We start from the raw sequence: 20,271 nt of genomic DNA, 5'->3' as shown, positions 1-20,271 counted from the left end.
CAACTTTTCTTTCCGTAAGTCATAGCCCTTCCTCCATTCTGAAGGCTAGAATCAGAAACGGGAAATCCTTAAGCCACAGACTCTCAACTGGTGTAACACTCAGCAACTTTATTTGCAAATGGAACAACGACGGGTCAAGCAAACATTCCAAAGGGTTGGAGAACTTGGCCGAGAAGCCTCCCCACCCAGCTCTGCTCTACCTAGAGAAGATGAGATGTTTGCCAGGGGACCAGGGAGAGTCATAAAATCTCTTACTTACCATTTTACTGAAAAGAGTTGATGTGCCTGGCACACGGCGACCCCGAAGATGCTGTAAGGCGGACAGTGAATGTGCAAGTTAGCTTTGCAGAGTGCACTTCCTTTTTTGAACTGTGTGGTCTGTCCAGCCTTCTCACATTGATATGTAGTGTTTATTTGCATGTTATCTCAGCCCTCAGAGCATTTGTATAACTGACCAGGTTTATCAAGTTATTATGCCTTAATAATATGAGGACAGATACTTGGGAGAGGTTTGAAGTCTGAAAGATGACATGGAATTTTTTAAGAAGTGCCTGGGTATTACATTTTGTGTACACAATTAACCTGTTTTTCTTTAATTTTTACTTAAGATTTTATTTATTTATTTTTGTGAGAGAGAGAGAGAGAGAGCAAGGGGTGGGGTGCAGAGGGAGAAGCAGACTCCCTGTTGAGCAGGGAGCCCGAGGTGGGGCTTGATCCCAGGACCCTGAGATCACGACCTGAGCTGAAGGCAGACGCTTAACTGACTGAGCCCCCTGGGGCACCCATGATTAACCTGTTTTATATAAAATCTATATTTGTGAATCTATCTATCTATCTATGAATGAAGGACACAATCTAAAATGTTAACAGTGATTGACTTAGGTTAACGTTTTATTACAAATAATTCTTGTTTTGTACTTTGCTGACTTTCTGACTTTTCTGAGTATATATACTTGTTAAAAATGTAACTATGATCTTAAAAAGAATAAAATGTATTTAAAACTATCTCACCAATATTTAAATGGTGGAGATATCCATAAACTTATAGGATGGCATTCGTTTCATTAAAAATATAAACTATATGTGAATCTAGCTTCATGTGTTAGGTTTTTAGCAATTTTTATTAGCATCACCTATCTCAATCTCTCATGCTGGTAAACTATATTCTTAAAGCATGGTGTTTGATCCCAAATCCCACCAATTATCTGCAATACCTGTCTGAACACATTCTGGTACAAGGATTTATCTCCTTTATTTTGAATACATAGCCTGACACTAAAGTAATTTCGAGGGCAGAAGATCATTTTCGTTGCCTCTTGAAAAGGAAAGGCAACTGATGCCTTAATTTTGGGTTGCAAATTTCCAGATCTTCTTGTACATACTACCACCTAGGAGCGGGGCACCGGATTTTTTCACTTGATGCTGAGCTAATACTAATTACTGCCATGACAATCCAAATCCTATATTAAAAGAAGATGTTTCCTATTATTTATTTTTTAAAATGAAAATGCTTTTCAAAATACAGATGTGATTAGCAATATGGATAGCATCATTGCCAGGACAAAGAGTGAAGACAGAGCAGGGGGCAAGTTCCAGAGGTGGAAAAGAACCTGATACTGCCTTGAAACTTGCAGGTATTTTAAAGAGGGTGTGGTCAGGAACTAGGTGGGTAGTCAGGAAACTGAAATTGCCGTCTCTGGCATGTAATAAATGCTCAATGAATAAAAGGAGGAAGATCAAGGCAGGACAGGTAGAGGAACCAAGCATGCTTTTAGATACAAAACGTTTGTTAGCGGAAGGCCTTGAAATGAAGACATTTCGGCCAACCAAAACGCCTCGTATCTACTATCTGCTGAAACAGTTTTTTTCACAATGCAGGTACAGTTCAGAGTGTAAAGCACTCTTTTCAACCTGGATGCACATTAAAATCACCTGGGATGCTTTTAAAAATCACAGTTCCCAGGCTTCCCCCAGACCATCAAATCAAAATCTCTAGGCTTGAGACACAGTCATCAGTATTTTTTATTTTCCCAGGAAATTCCAAGGTGCATGCAAGCCTGGTCTCTAGAAGGAGGAGCAGATGACTACTGCCAGCAAGATGGTGAACAGATCACCAGGCGAGGCTTCCAGGTAGAAATAACCCTGATACTCTGCCATTGTTTACTACTGAGTTTAACAACATATTTTCACCAGGCAGTCCATAATAATTACTTATTTTTGGTCATTCTGTGATTTTTCTCTCTGTACCAGTAAGTTGGACAAAAATGACAACATGAGCAGAAATCTAGCGATTTCCATTAACAATGTAGCTGACTGGATAGGTCTCTGGTTGAGACAACTTCGAATTTCAATTCGTTCATTTGCATTCCATTTCAACTTGTGCTTATTTCCAAATGAAACTGAAGGTAATTTTTAGTTGTTACTGACATAAGTTCAGCAGTCTGTCAAAAATATATATTTAAAAGAAGTAATTTGACTAAGAGAAAACAGGTAAGGACTCAAGCTCCCAACCCTAATTTATCATCCACCGATGAGTTTTTATTTTTGGAGTGTAATCACTTTACTTGAGAAATATTTCAAATATCACATATGTGAGTATATTTCCTGTGAAGTCAATTAAGTATATAAGCCCCTGAGCAAGAAGGCAAAACAGGAAATGCAATAAAGCTGACAGACAATGTAGAGATATCATCTAAAGAAGATAAAGTTCTATTTTCCTGGTATGGGCACGCAATTATTCCTGCTAGTGAAAGGGAGAAGTAACTCAGAGGGTGCAAGAGTCGTTAGAATTCTTTAACTACTTGGGCATGCATTCTCTTTTCCTAAATTTGCTTTCCAGTGAATGGTTTTTGTTCAGGCAAGGGTAAAATGAGTCTGCCACGTTGGTATTCACCAAAGGTGACCACTAGGTGGAGACAGTGAGGCCCAAAGATGTGGGGTGGGTCACAGAAACCAGCTTCATTTTTCAAAGTCAATTGACAAGAAGATGGAGGGAAACAGCATTAATAAAAATTTAGGTAACACTACTTACTGAGCATTATTTAAAAGCATTGTCAGTGTTGTATCTATCAGGGTCTTAAAAGGAGCCTGGTTAAAATGGTTAGCATAGAGGGTTAGAATGACTTATAAACTCTTACATAATTTCACCTTTATATCCCAAATGGCTAACATCTTAGAGAAGAAACAAATGATCACCTCCTTTATGTGCCCAATGCTAACATGCCCCGGGCAAGACCCCAGAGATAGGAGAACAGAGGGATGTTGAGTCTCACCTCTTCCAGGAAGCCTTTTCTTCTGCGCACTCCCTCTTCTCCCCCTTTCTCTGGACGCCTGCAGACTGCACCACCAAATGAAGCTCTTTGATATGTTTGCCTTTTATGGTTCTCCCATTGTATCGGCTGCATTAAGTTTGGCTCCCTAACTAGATTTGAAACTCTTCCAGTGCGAATTAATTTGAATACTTCCTTCTGCCATCCTAAGATCCTAGAGCAACTTTTATTTTTCTAACCCTTTTTTTTTTTGGCTCATAGGTTCCTTTCAGAATCTGATAAAAACATTATACGGTTTTGCACACTAAGGCTGCAGGTGTACAGCCTCCCTTGAAACCCATTATTTATGAGAAGCTGTAGGAAAACTCTTGGCTAAAATATTATCAAATACTAGGAGATGGTCACTACATTACTGCCCTTTGACGATGAAATTAAAGCACAGAAATGTGGAGTGACCCCTCCAGTTTCCAAACGGGGAAAAGCGTCAGCTAAAACTTCATTATTTGGTAAACTTGTCTCTTTCTATCAGCATGCAACTGAACTGTGCCAGCAAAGAACTCAAGCTCACAAAATAGACTTGTAGAAATTCAAGGAAATTCTAGTCTCCCTGTTCGGATAGATATGGAATAGCCAAGTGGAAAGTAGCAGGAAGAAAGCAGGATAAGAAGAAACTTGTTTAAAAAGGGTGCGCAAGAGGAAATGGGCAGTTCCCTGGTTTGCCTTATTTCTCTTTCACTTTTTGTTTTGAAAACACAGTGGATTTTAGCTCTTGTGCTTTATATTTTTGATGAAAGCGGGCCTTAACCCATTCAGAACATCAATGCTCTGGAAGAAATAACTTACTTATTTTTTTAAAGATTTTATTTATTTTAGAGAGAGAGGGCACGAGCAGGAAGAGAACCAGTGGAGGAGAGAGAAGGAAAGGGAGAGAATCCCAAGCAGATTCCATGCCCAGTGTGGAGCCTGATGCAGGGCTCAATCCCATGACCTTGAGATCATGACCTGAGCTGAAACCAAGAGTCAGACACTTAATTGGCTAAGCCACCCAGGAGCCCCTGGAAGAAATAACTTACTAATCAACTTCAGTAAAAAATGAACTCATCCTCCAACAGAAGGAGAGTTCCTATTATATTTCAACAATATGAGTAAATTGTTTTTAAATTCATGGAGAGCAGGGAACAATTTTCTTTACAAGTTAAACCCAACCCCAGGCAAGCATTTACTGATCTCTAAAAGAACTGCTGAGACAGGACAATGGAGAAATACTTTATTTAAAGGGTCTTTTATCAAACCAACTAACTTGAAAAGCAAAGAGACAAAGAACAAAGCATATAGAATTCTGTGTTATTTATTAATATACTTATTAATTTCTCTTGCTCTTTTGGCTATAATTTTTATCTTATTCTCTCTTGGGTTTTGGGGGGCTTGTGAGGCTCTGCAAGGTCTCTTGAATCTTGCTGTTTTCTACTCATGGCTCTTGCTATTCTCTTTTCATGGCTTCTCACCTCTTCGGTCCTTATATGGTCTTCTCAGAGGCAGAATCTCCGTTGTAATCTTTTGGTCTCACTAGGTGTCCAAGTCAAGGATATTTAATTGACATCATCAAAATACATACTCATTGGGTTGGTCCCTGGGCTTGACAATTTGTTGATAGTAATTTGTACTTTAACGAGTAAAAGAAAAGGTCATACGTGAAAAATGTATTTCTGCTTTTGTCCCCTTCCTTCCCTCCTTCCTTCCTTCCCTTTCTTCTTCCTTCCTTCCTTCCTTCCTCCTTCCTTCCTCCTTCCTTCCTTCCTTCCTCCTTCCTTCCTCCTTCCTTCCTTCCTTCCTCCTTCCTTCCATCTCAGTTTCCTTCCCAATAGTAAGGTTAGACCAGAAAGGTTGGAAAATAAACAGATGTGCCTTGGGATTTTACAGACTCAGAGAAGATGACAAAGGGGAAAAGGGATCTCTCTGCCATTTCTTGAGTTCTTATTCTTTCCCACTGTCAACTAATTGCAAGTATGAATAGACTCATTTTCCTAGTTTGTTGTCTGTTTAATTTTAAAATAGGAATATTTCCATTTCAGTACAAAATACATATTGGTGAAGACTTACATTCTTTTCTTTCTTTTTTTAAATACCCTTATTTGTCAGGCAAGAAGCCTACCTAAATATAAAATTATCTATGACCTAATATAAAATTAGCCATACCTGGGTGTAACCTAGTGACAATTTTTCTTTTGATCAGAAGAATGCAAATGTTGCTATTTTAAATTCTATAGTACCTTTTGGAACTCAATACTACTACTTAGCAGTGCTATAGGAAGTCTTCAGAGTATCTATAATGTAGCTATGAAACAAATTTATTATAACAATTTGTGAGATGATTCAAGTCATCCTGACCCTCTTTTTTTTTAATCCTTTCTAGGCTGACAGCCTTTGATAGGCTAGCACATGATTAAAAATTATTATAGATCTATACATGATACTGGGAAAACTGGATATCCATAATGCAAAAGAATGAAGCTAGAGCCTTACCTTGTACAATATAAAAAATTAACTCAAAATGATCAAAGACCTAAACATAAGAGCTAATAAAACTATAAGACTTCTAGAAGAACACACAGGGGAGAAGCTTCATGACAAAATTGACATTGGATCAAATGACTTCTTGTATGACACCACAAGCCCAGGAGAAACAGAAGAAAAAATGGATAAATTAGATTTCATCAACATTAAAAACTTTTGTGCATTAAAGGATGCTATCAATAGAGTAAAAAGGCAACCCCAGAATCAGAGAAAATATTTGTAAGTTGTATATATGATAAGGAACTAATATCCAAAATATATAAAGAATTCCTATAACTCAACAACAAAGAACAACCTGATTAAAAAATAGGCAAAGGACTTGAATAGATATTTCTCCAAGGAAGATATATAAAAGGCCAATAAGGACATGAAAGGATGGTCAACATCACTCATCATTAGGGAAATGTAAATCAAAACCACAAAGAGATACCACTTTTGTATCCATTAGGATGGCTATTATTAAAAAAACTAGATAATAACAAGTGTTGACCAGGATGTGGAGAAATTGGAGCCCTTGCTCATTGCTGATGGGAATGTAAAATGGTGCAACTATTGTGGAAAACAGTATTGTGTTCCTCAAAAAATTAAACATAGATTTAAACTTATGATCCAGTAACTCCACTTCTGGGTACATAGCCCAAAGACATGAAAGCAGAGATTCAAAGAGATATTTGTACATCATGTTCACTGCAGCCCAAAGGTAGAAGCAACTCAAGTGTCCAGCAACAGAGAAATGGACAAACAAAATGTGATATATATAAATGTGATATATATATATCTTGAATATATAAATATAACATCAATATATATATTTCATTGCTTTTTAAGGCTGAATAACATTGTGTATTGTATATAAGGAAATTCTGATATATGCTGGAAGATATTCACTAAATGAAATAGATGCAAAAGGACAAATGTTCTACGATTCCATTTATATAAGGAACCTAAAATAGTCAAATTCAGAGACAAAAGTAGAATAGTGGTTATCAGGGCTGGGGAAGTAGGGAATGGAGAGTTATTTTTTACTAGGTGCAGAATTTCAGTTTGGTATGATGAAGAAGTTCTGTGATAGGTAGTAGTGATGGTTGCACAACAATATAAATGTACTTAATGCCACTGAACTGTACACTTAAAAATGGTAAGACGCGGGTGCCTGGGTGGATCAGACAATTAAACATCCACCTCTTGATTTTGGCTCAGGTCATGATCTCAGAGTTGTGGGACCAAGCCCTGAGTTGGGCTCCACACTCAGGGGGGAGTCTGCTTGAGATTCTCTATTCCTCTCCCTCTGCCCCTCCCCCGCTCCCTCTCTACAAAAAAAAAAAAAAAAAAGTTAAAATGGTACTTTGTCACAATAAAAAAAATAAGTCCTCTAAAAAATGTCACTGAACCCACTAACTATTTAGAGGAAAGTACTAAGCCATTCTGCCATAAAACATTATTTTCAGTTTTTAGATTTAATCTTTTTGGCTTTTTTAAATGTCACAAATATTAGAGTCACATTCAGAAGGATTTATATCAATAGCTTTGCATAATAACAATAGTAACAGCTACTGTTTATTGTTTGTCTACAAAGGCCAAAGTCATTAAATGCATTATCTCAATAAATCAACACACAAAAATCCCATGAAGGGAATATTATCACCCCTGGACATATCTTAGGGCTTGGGGGTTTAGTAACTTGTCTCTTGTTAAAAAGCCACACCACTTCCTTATCTTGCATCATTTCACGGCTTTTAGCATGGTAGTGGTAATGAATATGAGGTGGGGGTGGAGAGGTTGGGGGGAGTTGGAGGTGAACAGAGAGACAGATGTTTGTCCTGTGAAGTCGTTATATAAGTGTGCTTGTGTGTGATTGAGGAGAGAATACTTTTATTATTCTTTTTTTTTAAATAAACCTAAGGTGAGCCTAGTTTCTTATCTACCACTTTGGGTTATTTTCATAAATAACTGTCGGGAAATGAACTCAAGAGTGCTATCGTGTGGGCTGTTGTATGCAGCGTCCTCTTGCGTATATCAGCCAGAGGGCCCTGGGGAGACAGTGGTGTAAAGCCAGGGTAAGGATGCCAACCCACATCTCAAACATTTATTAGTTGCCAGGTATACGATGCTATCTACCAGGCGATCAGTAGAATGAATAAGCTACTTGAGTTTTGAGTATAAAAAGGGAAAACCCTCGCAATTCACCAAAGCTTCTTTTCCCATTAAGCCCAAGAGAATATGAATGCCTATCCAGCTTCTCCGGGTCCTCTTGATAATGGCTAGGGTTCAGGGTAATCATCAGAATGTATGGCCTGAGACAGAGGACTGTTTTCCCCACGTGTTTCTTTCCTTGAGTTTGTGGTGTGCCTCCCTCAGAGAGCATGCAGGTGTGGGGATATACCATGCCCCATCTGCCTGGACCGAGCTACCCCTTTCCTTCTCAGGAGTCTGCTTTCTCACAACCACAGGCCAGGCTGAGCCAGGTAAGACCTGGCAGCCTGGAGGTCTTCATCTCCCCCAATTTCTCCTGATTCTTCCTCAGTTTAGATTTAGAGATGTTCTTCGAGGGGCTGATTCCTGTTGGGCAGTTTCTGGTGTCTCAATGGTGCACCCTGCTGGAAATGCTCTACCAGATATGTCACTTGGGAAGGAAAGTTGGAGGATCTGGCGGTCAACAGTGAACCTGCACGGTTCCCTCCATTTCCAGTAGAAGGGATTTTGACAAATCATTAAGCTGAACATAGGGATTCTGGTTGAGGCTCAGCTTTTTTCTTGGTTGATATTTATAATTCAAAAGAGTGCAAGGAATTTTCAGTTTTTACTATGATAGGTCCCCTTAGTCCAGGTGCTCTACAGCAGAGACTCTCTCAACAGTGAATTGTCTTAGGAGCTGAGTTCAGTATTTGCATGCATTTAACAGATCTGAATTCTTTTTGATTCACCCAGGTTTCTGGGGGCAGGGAACAGGAATTCTTTTGAGATTCCAGGGCTACTTTCATATCCTAAAGGACCAGACTGGCACTTCTATGTTTAGAGCTCCATCTCCGTATCACACCTAACGTATTAAAATGCATTCCATGTCCAATAACATTTTCCTTTGTTGTTTAAAAAAGAATTTGAAAATTGTTGTTAAATATTTTGCTTTCAAATTGTTTGCAAATAAATAATTTGCTGTGATCTTTCAGTAATTATGTGCATTCTGAATTTGTGTGAAGTGAGAAAAATGAACAAATTTATTTATAAATGCAGGAAATGTTTATTAACAATAACAATTAATGGAGTTGACATGATCATATTGTTTATGTTTATTAAACATTTATTAATTTTTATTTCGCATTTTTTCCTTTGTATTTTCAGTCTTTTTTTTAGGGGAAGTCTCAGACCTTTTCAAAAGCTTTGAGGCCTTAAGTATCACACTATTTAATGGATAAAATCATACAGTCAGTTCCCTTAATCACTTTCTTTTTTTTTTTTTTAAGATTTTATTTATTTATTTGACAGAGAGAGAGAGCACAAACAGGGGGAGCGGCAGGCAAAGAGAGAGGGAGAAGCGGGCTTCCTGTTGAGCAGGGATCCCAATGTGGGGCTCGATCCGGGATCATGACCTGAGCTAAAGGCAGATGCTTAAACAACTGAGCCACCCAGGCACCCCCTTTAATCACTTTCTTATGTGGGTAGCCTTACCTCATTCAATTCATAAGACTGGGTATTAAGCTGGACCATACGAAATTGCTGGTTATTTGTTTTTTTGTGTTTGTGGGTTTTTTTGTAAAATATGACTGAATAGAGGCAATTTCACATGATTTAACCTAATTGTTTTTTGTTACGAATACAATACATTTATTCCTTTGGAAACAGAGTTAAACTGGAGAGGAAAGACTAACAAGAGCAGAGTCCTATGCATGGGGTAGGCACTCAGTAGGTATTTGCTGAATGAATTCATGCAGGTACCAATGAATGACCCAACAAGAAGCAACAACATACACAAGAATGAAATTGCATGTTATGGACTTGGGGTAATGAAACTGGTGGAATATATTAATCATACAAAGCACTTTGGCAATTACTTTTAAAGCCAACATTCTCTTTTTAATTTAATTTTGTTTGTTAACAAGAGACTGGCATTGCCTCTGGGAGAAAGCAGTGTTGGCATAGTGTACTGCCTACTGCTCATTCAGGAATAAAAAAATGGAAACACCATAGGAGTTTAAAGAGGAAAAGAAGCCTTGTGGATCTGAAAGTGGAGATTTCAGAGGTCAATAGGATGTTCATATTGCTTTTCATTTGGCAGCAAGAACTCTCTCCAAGGGCAGGATCCTTAATCGGAAAGTCCTGGTTTTTAGTTTGGTTTGATCCCAAGGAAGTCAACAGCTTAATTGTTTTTTTGGCTGGAAATCCTAGAGAAAACAAAGGATTATCAAATCTTAATGATTTAATAAGTCTTCAACTTTGGGTCCATCCATCCATCTATTTATTTATCCCCTTACCCTATTGCATCATGATGTACCAGATACTCTCTAGGGGCTGGGAACAGAATGGGGTTTAGGATACAAGAGACACATTTCCAAACTAGAGGGATATTCTCTTGTGTAGAAACATGAAATGTCATTAGTTCTGGAAAAGCAGAGGGAAAAGTGCTCAGGAAGCATAGACAGAGAACTGATACATGGAGAAATTGGAAAAGATTTCACTGAAGAGATGTTAATTGTTCTGGGTCCAGAAGGAAGGTTTTCCATGATTAGAGTAACCAAAGAATGAGAAAAGGGGAGGAGGAGAAGAGGAAAAGAAAAAAAGAAAAAAAAAAAAAAGAAGAATGCCCCAGGAAGGATCCACTGCAAAGGTTTTGGTTTAATTGCCATGGATGGATATCTGTTTTGTTTTTCTTTTTGGCCTTTTTAAAGAAGCTAATCAGGTAATTTAGAGAGCATTAGGTTGAGAAACACTGGTGTAGAAGGAGTAGAAACACACAAGGGTACTAAAGGAGAGGGGGGTTGGATGGGTTGAGGGAGGAGAAAGTTGGAGTTCTACTTTAAGTAAATAGTATGTTAAAAAAGGTGATGTTTAAGGTTTTCAATCTCATGATGGGGGCAGGTCCAATCTAAATGGGACATTGGAACTGAACATTTTGCAGAAAATGGGATGTCTGGAAGAGATTCCTTGAGAGAAAGATTCAGCAAGAAAGATTTCATCAAGAAAGATTTCTGGTGGACCATCCTGAGTCAGGTGTGAAAAGTCAACCAGAAGATACTAGGATCCTTAAAGTTACTGTGTAGAGAGGTGGAGGGAACTTGATCTTCATTATCCAGGAAACACAAAATGTGGAAACTGAACCAAGAAATTTACATAAAAAAACTGGTGCAAAATGAATGAAAACAACAGGACCTCTCAAGAAACAAATTAACCCTTAGAATACTCAGAGTAACAGGATTCCCACAGGAAACAATTTCCCCTGAGGATTAAGCCTGTAGTAAGAAATTACTAAGTACGCAGAAAAAAAATGCCACGAGAATGAGTTAGTACACTTAATAGACAAAATAACTGCAGTGCAGAAACTATATATTCTGGAGCAAATTAAGAGAGATTCCCAAATGAACATGTTTCATATCTTCAAAGAGATAAAAGTAGGAAAATAGTACAGTAGGCTAGGATTAATTAAAAATAGATTAAGTTCTTGAACGTAAGATCTGAAACCATAAAGCTCTTAGAAGAAAACATAGATAGTAAACTCCTTGACCTAGGTCTTAGCAATGACTTTTTGAATCTGACACCAAAAGCAAAAGCAAAAAAAGTAAAAATAAACAAATGGGACTACATCAAACTCAAAAGCTTCTGCACAGCAAATGAAATCATCAAAAAATGAAAAAGCAACCTACCGAATGGGACAAAATCTTTGCAAACCATATATCTGATAAGTGGCTAATATGCAAAATATATAAAGAACTCATACAACTCAATAGCAAAAAAATGATTCGATTAAAGATTGGGCAGAAGATCTGACTAGACATTTCTCCAAAAAAGACGTACAGATGGCCAATAGGTACATGAAAGATGCTCAACATCACTAATCATCAGAAAAATGCAAATCACAACCACAATGAGATATCACCTCACACCTGTTAGAATGGCTATTATCAAAAAGACAAAAAATAACAAGTGTTAGTGAGGATGTGACAAGAAATAACAAGTGTTAGTAAACCCATGTGCACTATTGGTGGGAATGTAAACTGGGGCAGCCACTGTGGAAAACGTTATGGAGGTTCCTAAAAAAATAAAAAAATAGAACTACTATATGATCCTCCAATTCCACTTCTGGGTAGTTAGCTGAAGAAGATGAAAACACTAACTCAAAAAGATATATGCACCCCTATGTTTACGGCAGCATTTTTTACAATAGCCAAGACAGGAAGCAACCTAAGGGTCCATCAATGGGTAAATGGATAAAGAAACTGTGGTATATACACACAATGGAATATTCAGCCACAAAAAAGAATGACATATATGGATCTTGAGGGCATCGTGCTAAATGAAATAAATCATACAGAGAAAGAGAAATACTGTATGATCTCTCTTATATGTGGAATCTAAAAAACCAGAAAAACAAACAAAACACAAAACTCATATAGATACAGAGAATAGATCGGTAGTTGTGAGAGGTGGGGGTGGGGTGGGAGAAATGGGTGAACTGTTTTTGTTTTAGTTTAAATAAATTGAATAATTAATAATAAATAATAAAGATCTTTAAGATTTATTGTAAGTGATAAAAGCCAGATGGATCAATGTATATACTTTACTACCATTGGGTAAAGAACAAAAATGTGGAAGGAAGGATATCTCTATCTCTCTCTTATCTATCTATCTATCTATCATATATCTATCTAAATATATAATATATGTGTTTTTTTCTTATTTGCCTGCATATAAAAAAGACGTAGAAATAGGCATCAATGATAATAATACCGAATAGTTTTTGAAGAGTTTCCCCAAATTCAAGTCCTTTGGTAGTCTTTTACATGTGTTACCTTACTGCAGGTCCATGAGTCCCAAGCACCTTCAGTCTAGTTTTTGTTTTTAATTAAAGCTAACACATAAAAAACATGTTTTAGGTAATTGACCCTGCTACTGCGGCCATATCCATTTGGCACAAAAATCGGCACCTTGGCAGAAGTCCTCTACGTAGAAAACAGACATAAGGAAGGCCAGGAGTTTCTGCTAGCTTTAGAAACTCATCCTGTTTTAAGAACATTATGTACTGGATAATGGAATAAGACTCAACTGACCCAATCAGACTCTGTAGCAGATAGCATTCCCTTGGAAACAGACTCTGAGAATCTGAGTTTGTAGGCAGCGTTTTTATTCGTGTGTGTTCTTGGGAAAAAAAAATCTGTGAGGAGGGTGGGAAGCAAAATTAGGAATAAGGGGAAGCTCAATTGTGATGTTCTTGCAACGGAGGCTTCAGCAAATCACATGGGGAGCTGTGAAGGTGGGTGGTGCTGCAGAGGGCTTGTTCATCAAATACCAACCACACTGACCAGTTATCAGATACAAGCCTCCCTCAGGCTGGGAGCATAACCTTGGGTGTGGTCGCTTCCTGGTTACAGTGCAATTCCTGAAGAGACTTGTTGTGTGAAATGTCAGCAGGTAACACTCCTAGGAGGTGGGGGGATGGTACTTGGTCCTGAAGGGAGATCTGGGCTGTACACCATGACATCCCCTACAGAGTCTTAGGGAATTTTGAACGCAGGAGGCATTGGGAAAAGATAGAAGCAGTAGAAGCAGAGGGGATAAAGGACGTGATAAATGGAGTCATGACAGTGGTCGCGTCATTACAGTACTAACAACAAGGTAATTAGGTTGCTACACAGTTTTTGAACGCCTTGAGAGGCCTTGTATCTTTAACAATGGTAAATGATATTTCAGATCTTCATAAACGCCACCTGAAATTGTGGAGACTGTTGTATTATCCCTATCTGTTTCCTGCAATCTGAAAAAGTGAACCTAAAAGACATAGGTCTTAGGGATTCATCTTTGAAGTGCATCTTATTCAAGGGTATTTATAAGAACATGTGAAGAAAACATTCTGTGGAAAATATAAAAAAATTTTAGAGAGATTAGGAATTTTGCTTACTTGCTTAAAAAAATCACAGTTGACCTTTGAACAACGTGGGGGTGAGGGGCACTGACCCCTGCAGAGTTGAAAATCTGTGTAGAACTTTCGACTCTGCCAAAACTTAACTACTAATAGCCTCCTCTTGCCTAGAAGCCTTACTGCTAATATAGTTGATTAACACATATTTTGTATGCTAAAAGTGCTATATAGTGTATTCTAACAATAAAGTAAGCTAGAGAAAAGAAAATGTTCTTAAGAAAATCATAAGGAAGAGAAACTACATTTACAATACTATTATAAAAAATTCACGTCTAAGTGGACCCATGCAGTTCAAACCCATGTTGTTCAGGGGTCAATCATTACAATCAAAAAATTTTTTTCATAGTTCTGTTTAAATGCAGAGGTATAAGATATAAAATTGCATGCTTAGTGATATATAAAGTCTGATTTGTCCATTTTCATTATTCATTCAGTTTTTATCTTCTGTTTACATGGATAATCTAGAAGTTTCATCCAAATTAATTCAGGAGATAATTTTCAAATTAAATAACCTCAAAACGCACAGTTTTGTCCCTAATAATATATCATAAGTTGTTCTCACCTCACGTTTTTTGTTTACTGGTTTCACAGGCAATCCCCGTAAATGCGATGGGGCAGGAACACAGACATTCTCCTTCCAGCAGAATCACTGTACCTCCATTTTGGCATGGGTCACATTTTCTCGCACTGTATTCATAGAGGTAATCTTCGATGGCACTTTCCAAATTTTGTTTCTTTAGATGTGCATCTTTTATTTTAACAGGAACCAGATTATATATAGGAGATAGCTACAAGAAAGCAAACCATTTAATTTCAGGACTTTTTCTACTGATGGAGCTTGTGCAATACCATTCATTGAATTAGTTGTTTATCAATTCATTAATTCAACAGAGTTTTATTTAATGACGGTATTGGCAGATACGATGTTAGCTTTTAAGACTATAGTAGTGATCAAAACAAGGCATGATCTCTGTGATCATAGAGATCACATTACAGAGATAAGAAGACTGATATTAAAATAATCAGATTGGGGTGCTTGGGTGGCTCAGTTGGTTGAGCCTCTGACTCTTGGTTTTGGCTCAGGTCATGATCTCACGTTTCATGAGATGGAACCCTGAATAGGGCTCCATACTCAGTGGAGAGTCTGAGATTCTCCCTCTCCCTCTGCCCCTCCCCACCACTCTCTCTCTCAAAAAAATAAACAAATCTAAAAAAAAAAAAAAAAAAGAGTATAGTAGTGACCAAAACTAGGCATGATTTCTGTGATCATGGAGATCACATCATGGAAGTACGAAGACTGATATTAAAATAATCATACAGATAAACTTAAAACAGAAACTATGGTAGGTGCTAAATGGGATGGGTACACATGTTTTAAAAATGCACAACTATGGATTTAAACTTTTCTCAGGATCATGTATTAACATTGTTTTTTGAATTGTTTTTGCTGCCTGTTCAGCTCCTCTTCTCTTCCAGTAGGTAGCCAGGTGCTCGATATCTCTTGCTGAAGTGAGGGTTTGTGTGCAAGACCAAGATCAGAAAGCCCCTAAAGGCAAATTCTTTACTGACCTTCCCCCACACCCCCTAAAAAAGCCTGAACTCATTGAGAAAGTTTTGCAGGGAGAACGAGTGTAAGATGAATGCCACTGAGGGAGGAGTTTCCTCCAGACTTAGTATGTCCCTTAAGTAGCAAGAAACCATAACTAGATCTCTGGCAGCTATTTTAGGAAGTAGCAGGATCTGTGGCGTGCCCCTAGGGAAGCTAGGTCCATATCAAGGTCCATATCAAGGACCACAGATCCAGGGAACATTGTTCAAACTCACATAACAATGAACAATGAGGTTGCCACCGCCACCGTGGACTAAGTGTTTACACATATCATATTCCCAATTTCCCAAAAGACGCATCAGGGTTCTTGTATTAAGTTGGGCAACAAGGAAAGATCTCCCTGAACCCCATCCGACACATGAATAAAGGATGAAATTTCTAGCAGCGTGAGGGGATCTCAGTGTCAACGTGAGAATAGGTTCATATCCAAAATATACCAAGAACTTCCACAGTCCACACAAATGTTCTCCAGCACACACTGTTTTATGAGTTAGTATATAAGATTTAGATTTCAACGATGTCCTATTTATTTGGAATAAAGTATCCTCTCACCCACGTTGCCACATTGGCATGAACAACATAAGCATGTGATGGAGTTATTTTGATTTTTAGGAAAAGAAATTCATCTTGTTTTACCCTTCAAAGGGAAGTCAAGGCCAGATAATCTAAGATACAGGAATAGAGGGTCATGGAGAAACTACAGTGTGGATGAAATGCATAAACAGTGTTCCAAGAGATAAAGACGAAGGTCATTCAGTGACCGCGGTCTGAGAGGAGCCTCAAACCCTGGAGGCAGAAGTCCCACAAGAAGACGAAGAACAATTAAAATGTACTTCGGGAAGTGTTCCTGAAGAGCCACATCTTTTTCTGATGAACTTTAGCTCTTTGCTAATTAAGAAAACCGTTCTAATTTTTCTCCTATCCTAGCTAACTCTATCTTTCTACCATTTGTAGATATATTTTCATTGGATGTAATCTGTCACAAAACTTGCCAACATACAAATAAATGGAAATGTAATTTAATATGAAGTACACTGAGGTTTCTCACAGGCTTCCAAACTAATTAAACTATGTGCCAAATCTAGTTTGTTGATAGAAGGAGTGTTATTTTCACCCCTATACAAGAGAGTTCAGAATGATTTTTGCCCTGTCTTTATAACTGTAATGGCTACAGCACAGAGCACTGGTACTCCAGCTCTCTAAAATACTTATGCTCTTTAACATCCGGTGCATCACTGCTAAGAGTTGCACCATATAACAAAAACGGTAGGTGAATAGTTCATTATGACTCAAGTTGATCCAGAAAGAGCTTAATATAGCTTGACACGTGGGTACATAAAGTTGGTTGAGGGAAATGAGAAAGGGAGAATGGAGGATGGAAAACGCAAGATGGAAGGTAAAAAGCAACACAACATTCATGCCAGAAGGACCCGCTCATTGGCACGAGCTGGGTCACAAATTTGGGTATATTTTCTAGTGCATTGAGTAAAGACAACTGATTGTAATGGCCACGTGCCTATAAGAAATATTTACATGATTCCCAAGAGAAACAAAATGATCCTTAAAACTGAGATTAAAGAGTAGTATCTCCCATGAGTTTTCATAAAGGAGACATTAGTATTATGTAACATCCTTTTAGTAAATAAAGCAGTGAGTTATAGAACTTTGGTTTTTATAATGCCAAGACGGAACTTCACAGGAAGCCAATTTGCTATACGCTAGCTATATTGATCTCGGCTGTTTTGCTCTAGAGGAAATAATACACTTTAGAGATCTCAAGCCATCATTAATGAATGAAATTTCCTCAGCTGACGTTTTTATAACTAGTTTGTAGCAGTAAGCTTAAGAAGAAACCAAGTTCAGCTAGTCTGTTGAGCTAAAATGTAGAAATGTTGTGTTAACATTCAGGCAAGCTGGAAATAGAATTAATATTCTTCCATGAAAACTGAAGCTCTGACAAAAGTTAATACTGAAGGAGAGGCCCTATCTCTGCATGAAGAAGGGTGGAGGAAAAATTCTTGGGCTGGGTTAATACATTCCTCAAGAAGAGGTTTGGGGTCTGCTAAAGCATGCAGGCAAAGTGAGAATCAGAGCCACAAGGTTATTTTTTTCATAGTTTTTATTTTATTTTATTTTATTTTATTTTATTTTATTTTTTCATAGTTACTTTAGCATGGAAAAATATGTTATGCTATGTTAAGTTATGTTGTGTTATGTTGTATATAACTGTTTTACTTAGAAAATCTCGGCAAAACTCTTTAGAGTAATATAACTTCCTAGTGTTTTCTCCAAGATAAGCTGTTTGTAATATAAATACCTAGGTAATTGATTTAATTTGCTCAGAGGATTAAACATAAACCAGTTAATAGTTTAGTGTAGGTGGGGAGAGGTTTCACCAATTCTTTAAATAATTAAATAGAAGGGTCAACTATTTTAATATTAAGACCATCCCTGGTGTTTGAACATGTCATCCATAGATAAGAGAATGCTTCAACTTACCAAATAATTAATTAGTGATTATAGATTGTTTAATTACCTCATGGAATAGCTTCTAAACCAGAAAAACACTTCTACTGGATTTATAAAATCAAAATAATTTGCAATCTATTTTAAGGTCAAACCAGACTATATATCATATTCTTCAGGGATTTAAAAGTCACACAAAGTCAATAAAACACATAGTATTCTACTATTTTCTGCACTTCTAAAGAAGATACATTTTTAAAAGTGGTTCCTGGGTGACTTACTGTAGTTGTCATTTTCTTAGGTAGGACATTCATATGAAAAGCCCAGGCTTCCAATATGTAAAGAAAGAAACTTATACAGGTAGTTTAGATGGACTGCCTACTGATCTAAAAATCTGGAGATCAATAGTTGCCCTTGAAGATAGGATAAACTATATTTTGCATCCAGCCAGTGGGACTGTCCAAACAGAGTTGCTGAAAGTCTTTGAACAATCTTGGATCCCTACAAGGACAGCTGAACTTCCTTTGTCGGGATGAGAAGACAAGCCAGTTTAAGTGTCCATGTGGATATAAACATCTTTCTAAATGAATTCTTTTTTCATTTAAGATTTTCTGACATAGATTTATTTTTACTGAGTTCAAAATAATGAATTTAAATGTGATTTAAACATAATAAAATAAAAGGGTACCTTTTTTTTTGGGTGGGTACCCGGGTGGCTGAGTCGGTTAAGCGTCTGCCTTTGGCTCAGGTCATGATCCCTGGGATGGAGCCCCACATCGGGCTCCCTGCTCAGTGGGGAGCCTACTTCTCCCTCTGCCACTCCCTCTGCTCATGCTTTCTCTCTCTCTTTTTCCCTCTCTCTCTCAAATAAATAAATAAAATCTTGAAAAAAAAAGAGACTCGAATTTCGTATATAGACACGCTAATTTGGCCAACTTTATTTCCCTGTTTGTCCTACTTTTGGGACAAAATATTTGAAGTTCCATAGATATATTAGCATGTCTATAAATGGCTAGATTTCTATGACTTAAAGGGAAAGTAGATTACAATTTTCCGGTTTCTTAGTTCTGCCCTCATATAAATGTGATGGTTTTGGTAGCTTCACTCTTTAAAGACAACAAAAGGGGATGAAGGAATAAAAATTTCCAATAACCTTTATTGGATAGTCCTATCAAACTATGATAGGACTTTTGATAGGACTATCCAAACTTGGATAGTCCTATCAAAATGCCAATATGACTGTAACTCAAGTTAATCAAACTGAAGTCATCAAAGATAAATCTGACCCGAGGGAGAATTGTGAAACTGACAGGGAAAATTGAAACCTATAAAAGGAAGTAGGAAAACAAATAACAGATAAAGGAAAACACATACCCTTTCTATTAAGTTTGGGGAGAGAGTGATGGGGCTAAATGAGACTAGCATTTATATCTTTACAATTACAGCGCAGTTTGTTTCCCCTGGAAATAAGGACTAATGGGTTTATAAACTGAAGACTATAATCAAGATACAAAAAAGAAAAAAATTTCTGGACCCTAAGAACTGCTCACCCTTGGTCTTATTTTCTGAGACCTTACGAACTTCCCTCTCGTGAAGGCCCTTCATGATTCTCCTGTGTTGGAAGTGGTGCTAGGATGCCCCCTGAAAGCAAGGGACAACCAGGGGCAGATGGAAGAGAACTGACAAGTCTTGGGCACCAATTTTGTGCCAGTCTGTGCGAGAGGCTCTGTGCAAGCAATGCTACTGAATCCTCAAAATAAACATGAAGCCCTGGAGCGTGTAGGGTTGCAGAGGTCAGAGAACTTTACATGTTTAGAGGACAGAGATCAGAACTCAGCCTGGGTTGGTGTGAGGCCACAGGTTGTGCCTCTCCTCTCTGTCCAGCTTCTTTCTGGGGATGAGATAGCAGTGCGTTGGAATGCTTACATCTCTTTCAGATGAAGTTAACTGTTCATCTGAACCCACGGTTACGCTGAATAAGAAAATGTAAAAATCTCCTATTTGAAAATAAACATTCCTTACTTTTTGGTTTATGAGCACTGGAGCATCATTTAAGGAAGTGGCCCAATTTACAAAGTCACTCATATCAACCGTCTTGGCTCCTTTGAGAAGCTTCTCTTTCAGTTCATATGCGTATTTTTGGGTCCCTCCTCTTATGAGTGAAATAACGTCATCTATGATGCCATCTTGACTGATGTTTACTGAGAAGAGAAGATGATATAAGT

At 37.7% G+C, this 20,271-nt stretch overlaps 2 protein-coding genes across 4 annotated transcripts in view; both read right to left on the bottom strand.

The window, feature by feature from the left end:
* FYB1 (FYN binding protein 1) overlaps nt 1-3,419 on the bottom strand; it is a 157,966-nt gene extending 154,547 nt beyond the window's left edge. For 2 of the 3 annotated variants that reach the window (XM_088023518.1, XM_028097973.2), the window contains exon 1: nt 3,273-3,419. In XM_088023518.1, the coding sequence (XP_087879644.1) occupies nt 3,273-3,404 (132 nt within the window). In that variant the 5' untranslated portion in view covers nt 3,405-3,419. Of the gene's footprint in view, nt 1-259; nt 358-3,272 lie in introns of those variants that run through there. The other variant, XM_028097972.2, reaches the window with a different exon arrangement.
* A 6,576-nt stretch (nt 3,420-9,995) lies between these two features.
* The window catches only part of C9 (complement C9), a 52,611-nt gene continuing 42,335 nt past the window's right edge, over nt 9,996-20,271 (bottom strand). The window contains exons 9-11 of the mRNA XM_088023191.1: nt 20,069-20,247; nt 14,540-14,759; nt 9,996-10,231 (exon numbers count right to left, since the gene is read on the bottom strand). Of these exons, the coding sequence (XP_087879317.1) occupies nt 9,996-10,231; nt 14,540-14,759; nt 20,069-20,247 (635 nt within the window). The remainder of the gene's footprint in view (nt 10,232-14,539; nt 14,760-20,068; nt 20,248-20,271) is intronic.

The sequence above is a fragment of the Eumetopias jubatus genome, unplaced genomic scaffold (genome assembly GCF_037043125.1).
Source record: "Eumetopias jubatus isolate StellerSeaLion01/CBP00866 unplaced genomic scaffold, mEumJub1_p1.0 scaffold_5, whole genome shotgun sequence".
Classification (NCBI taxonomy): Eukaryota; Metazoa; Chordata; class Mammalia; order Carnivora; family Otariidae; genus Eumetopias; species Eumetopias jubatus.
Note: the sequence above shows the minus strand (reverse complement) of the source record. Positions and strands in the feature narration are given on the sequence as shown.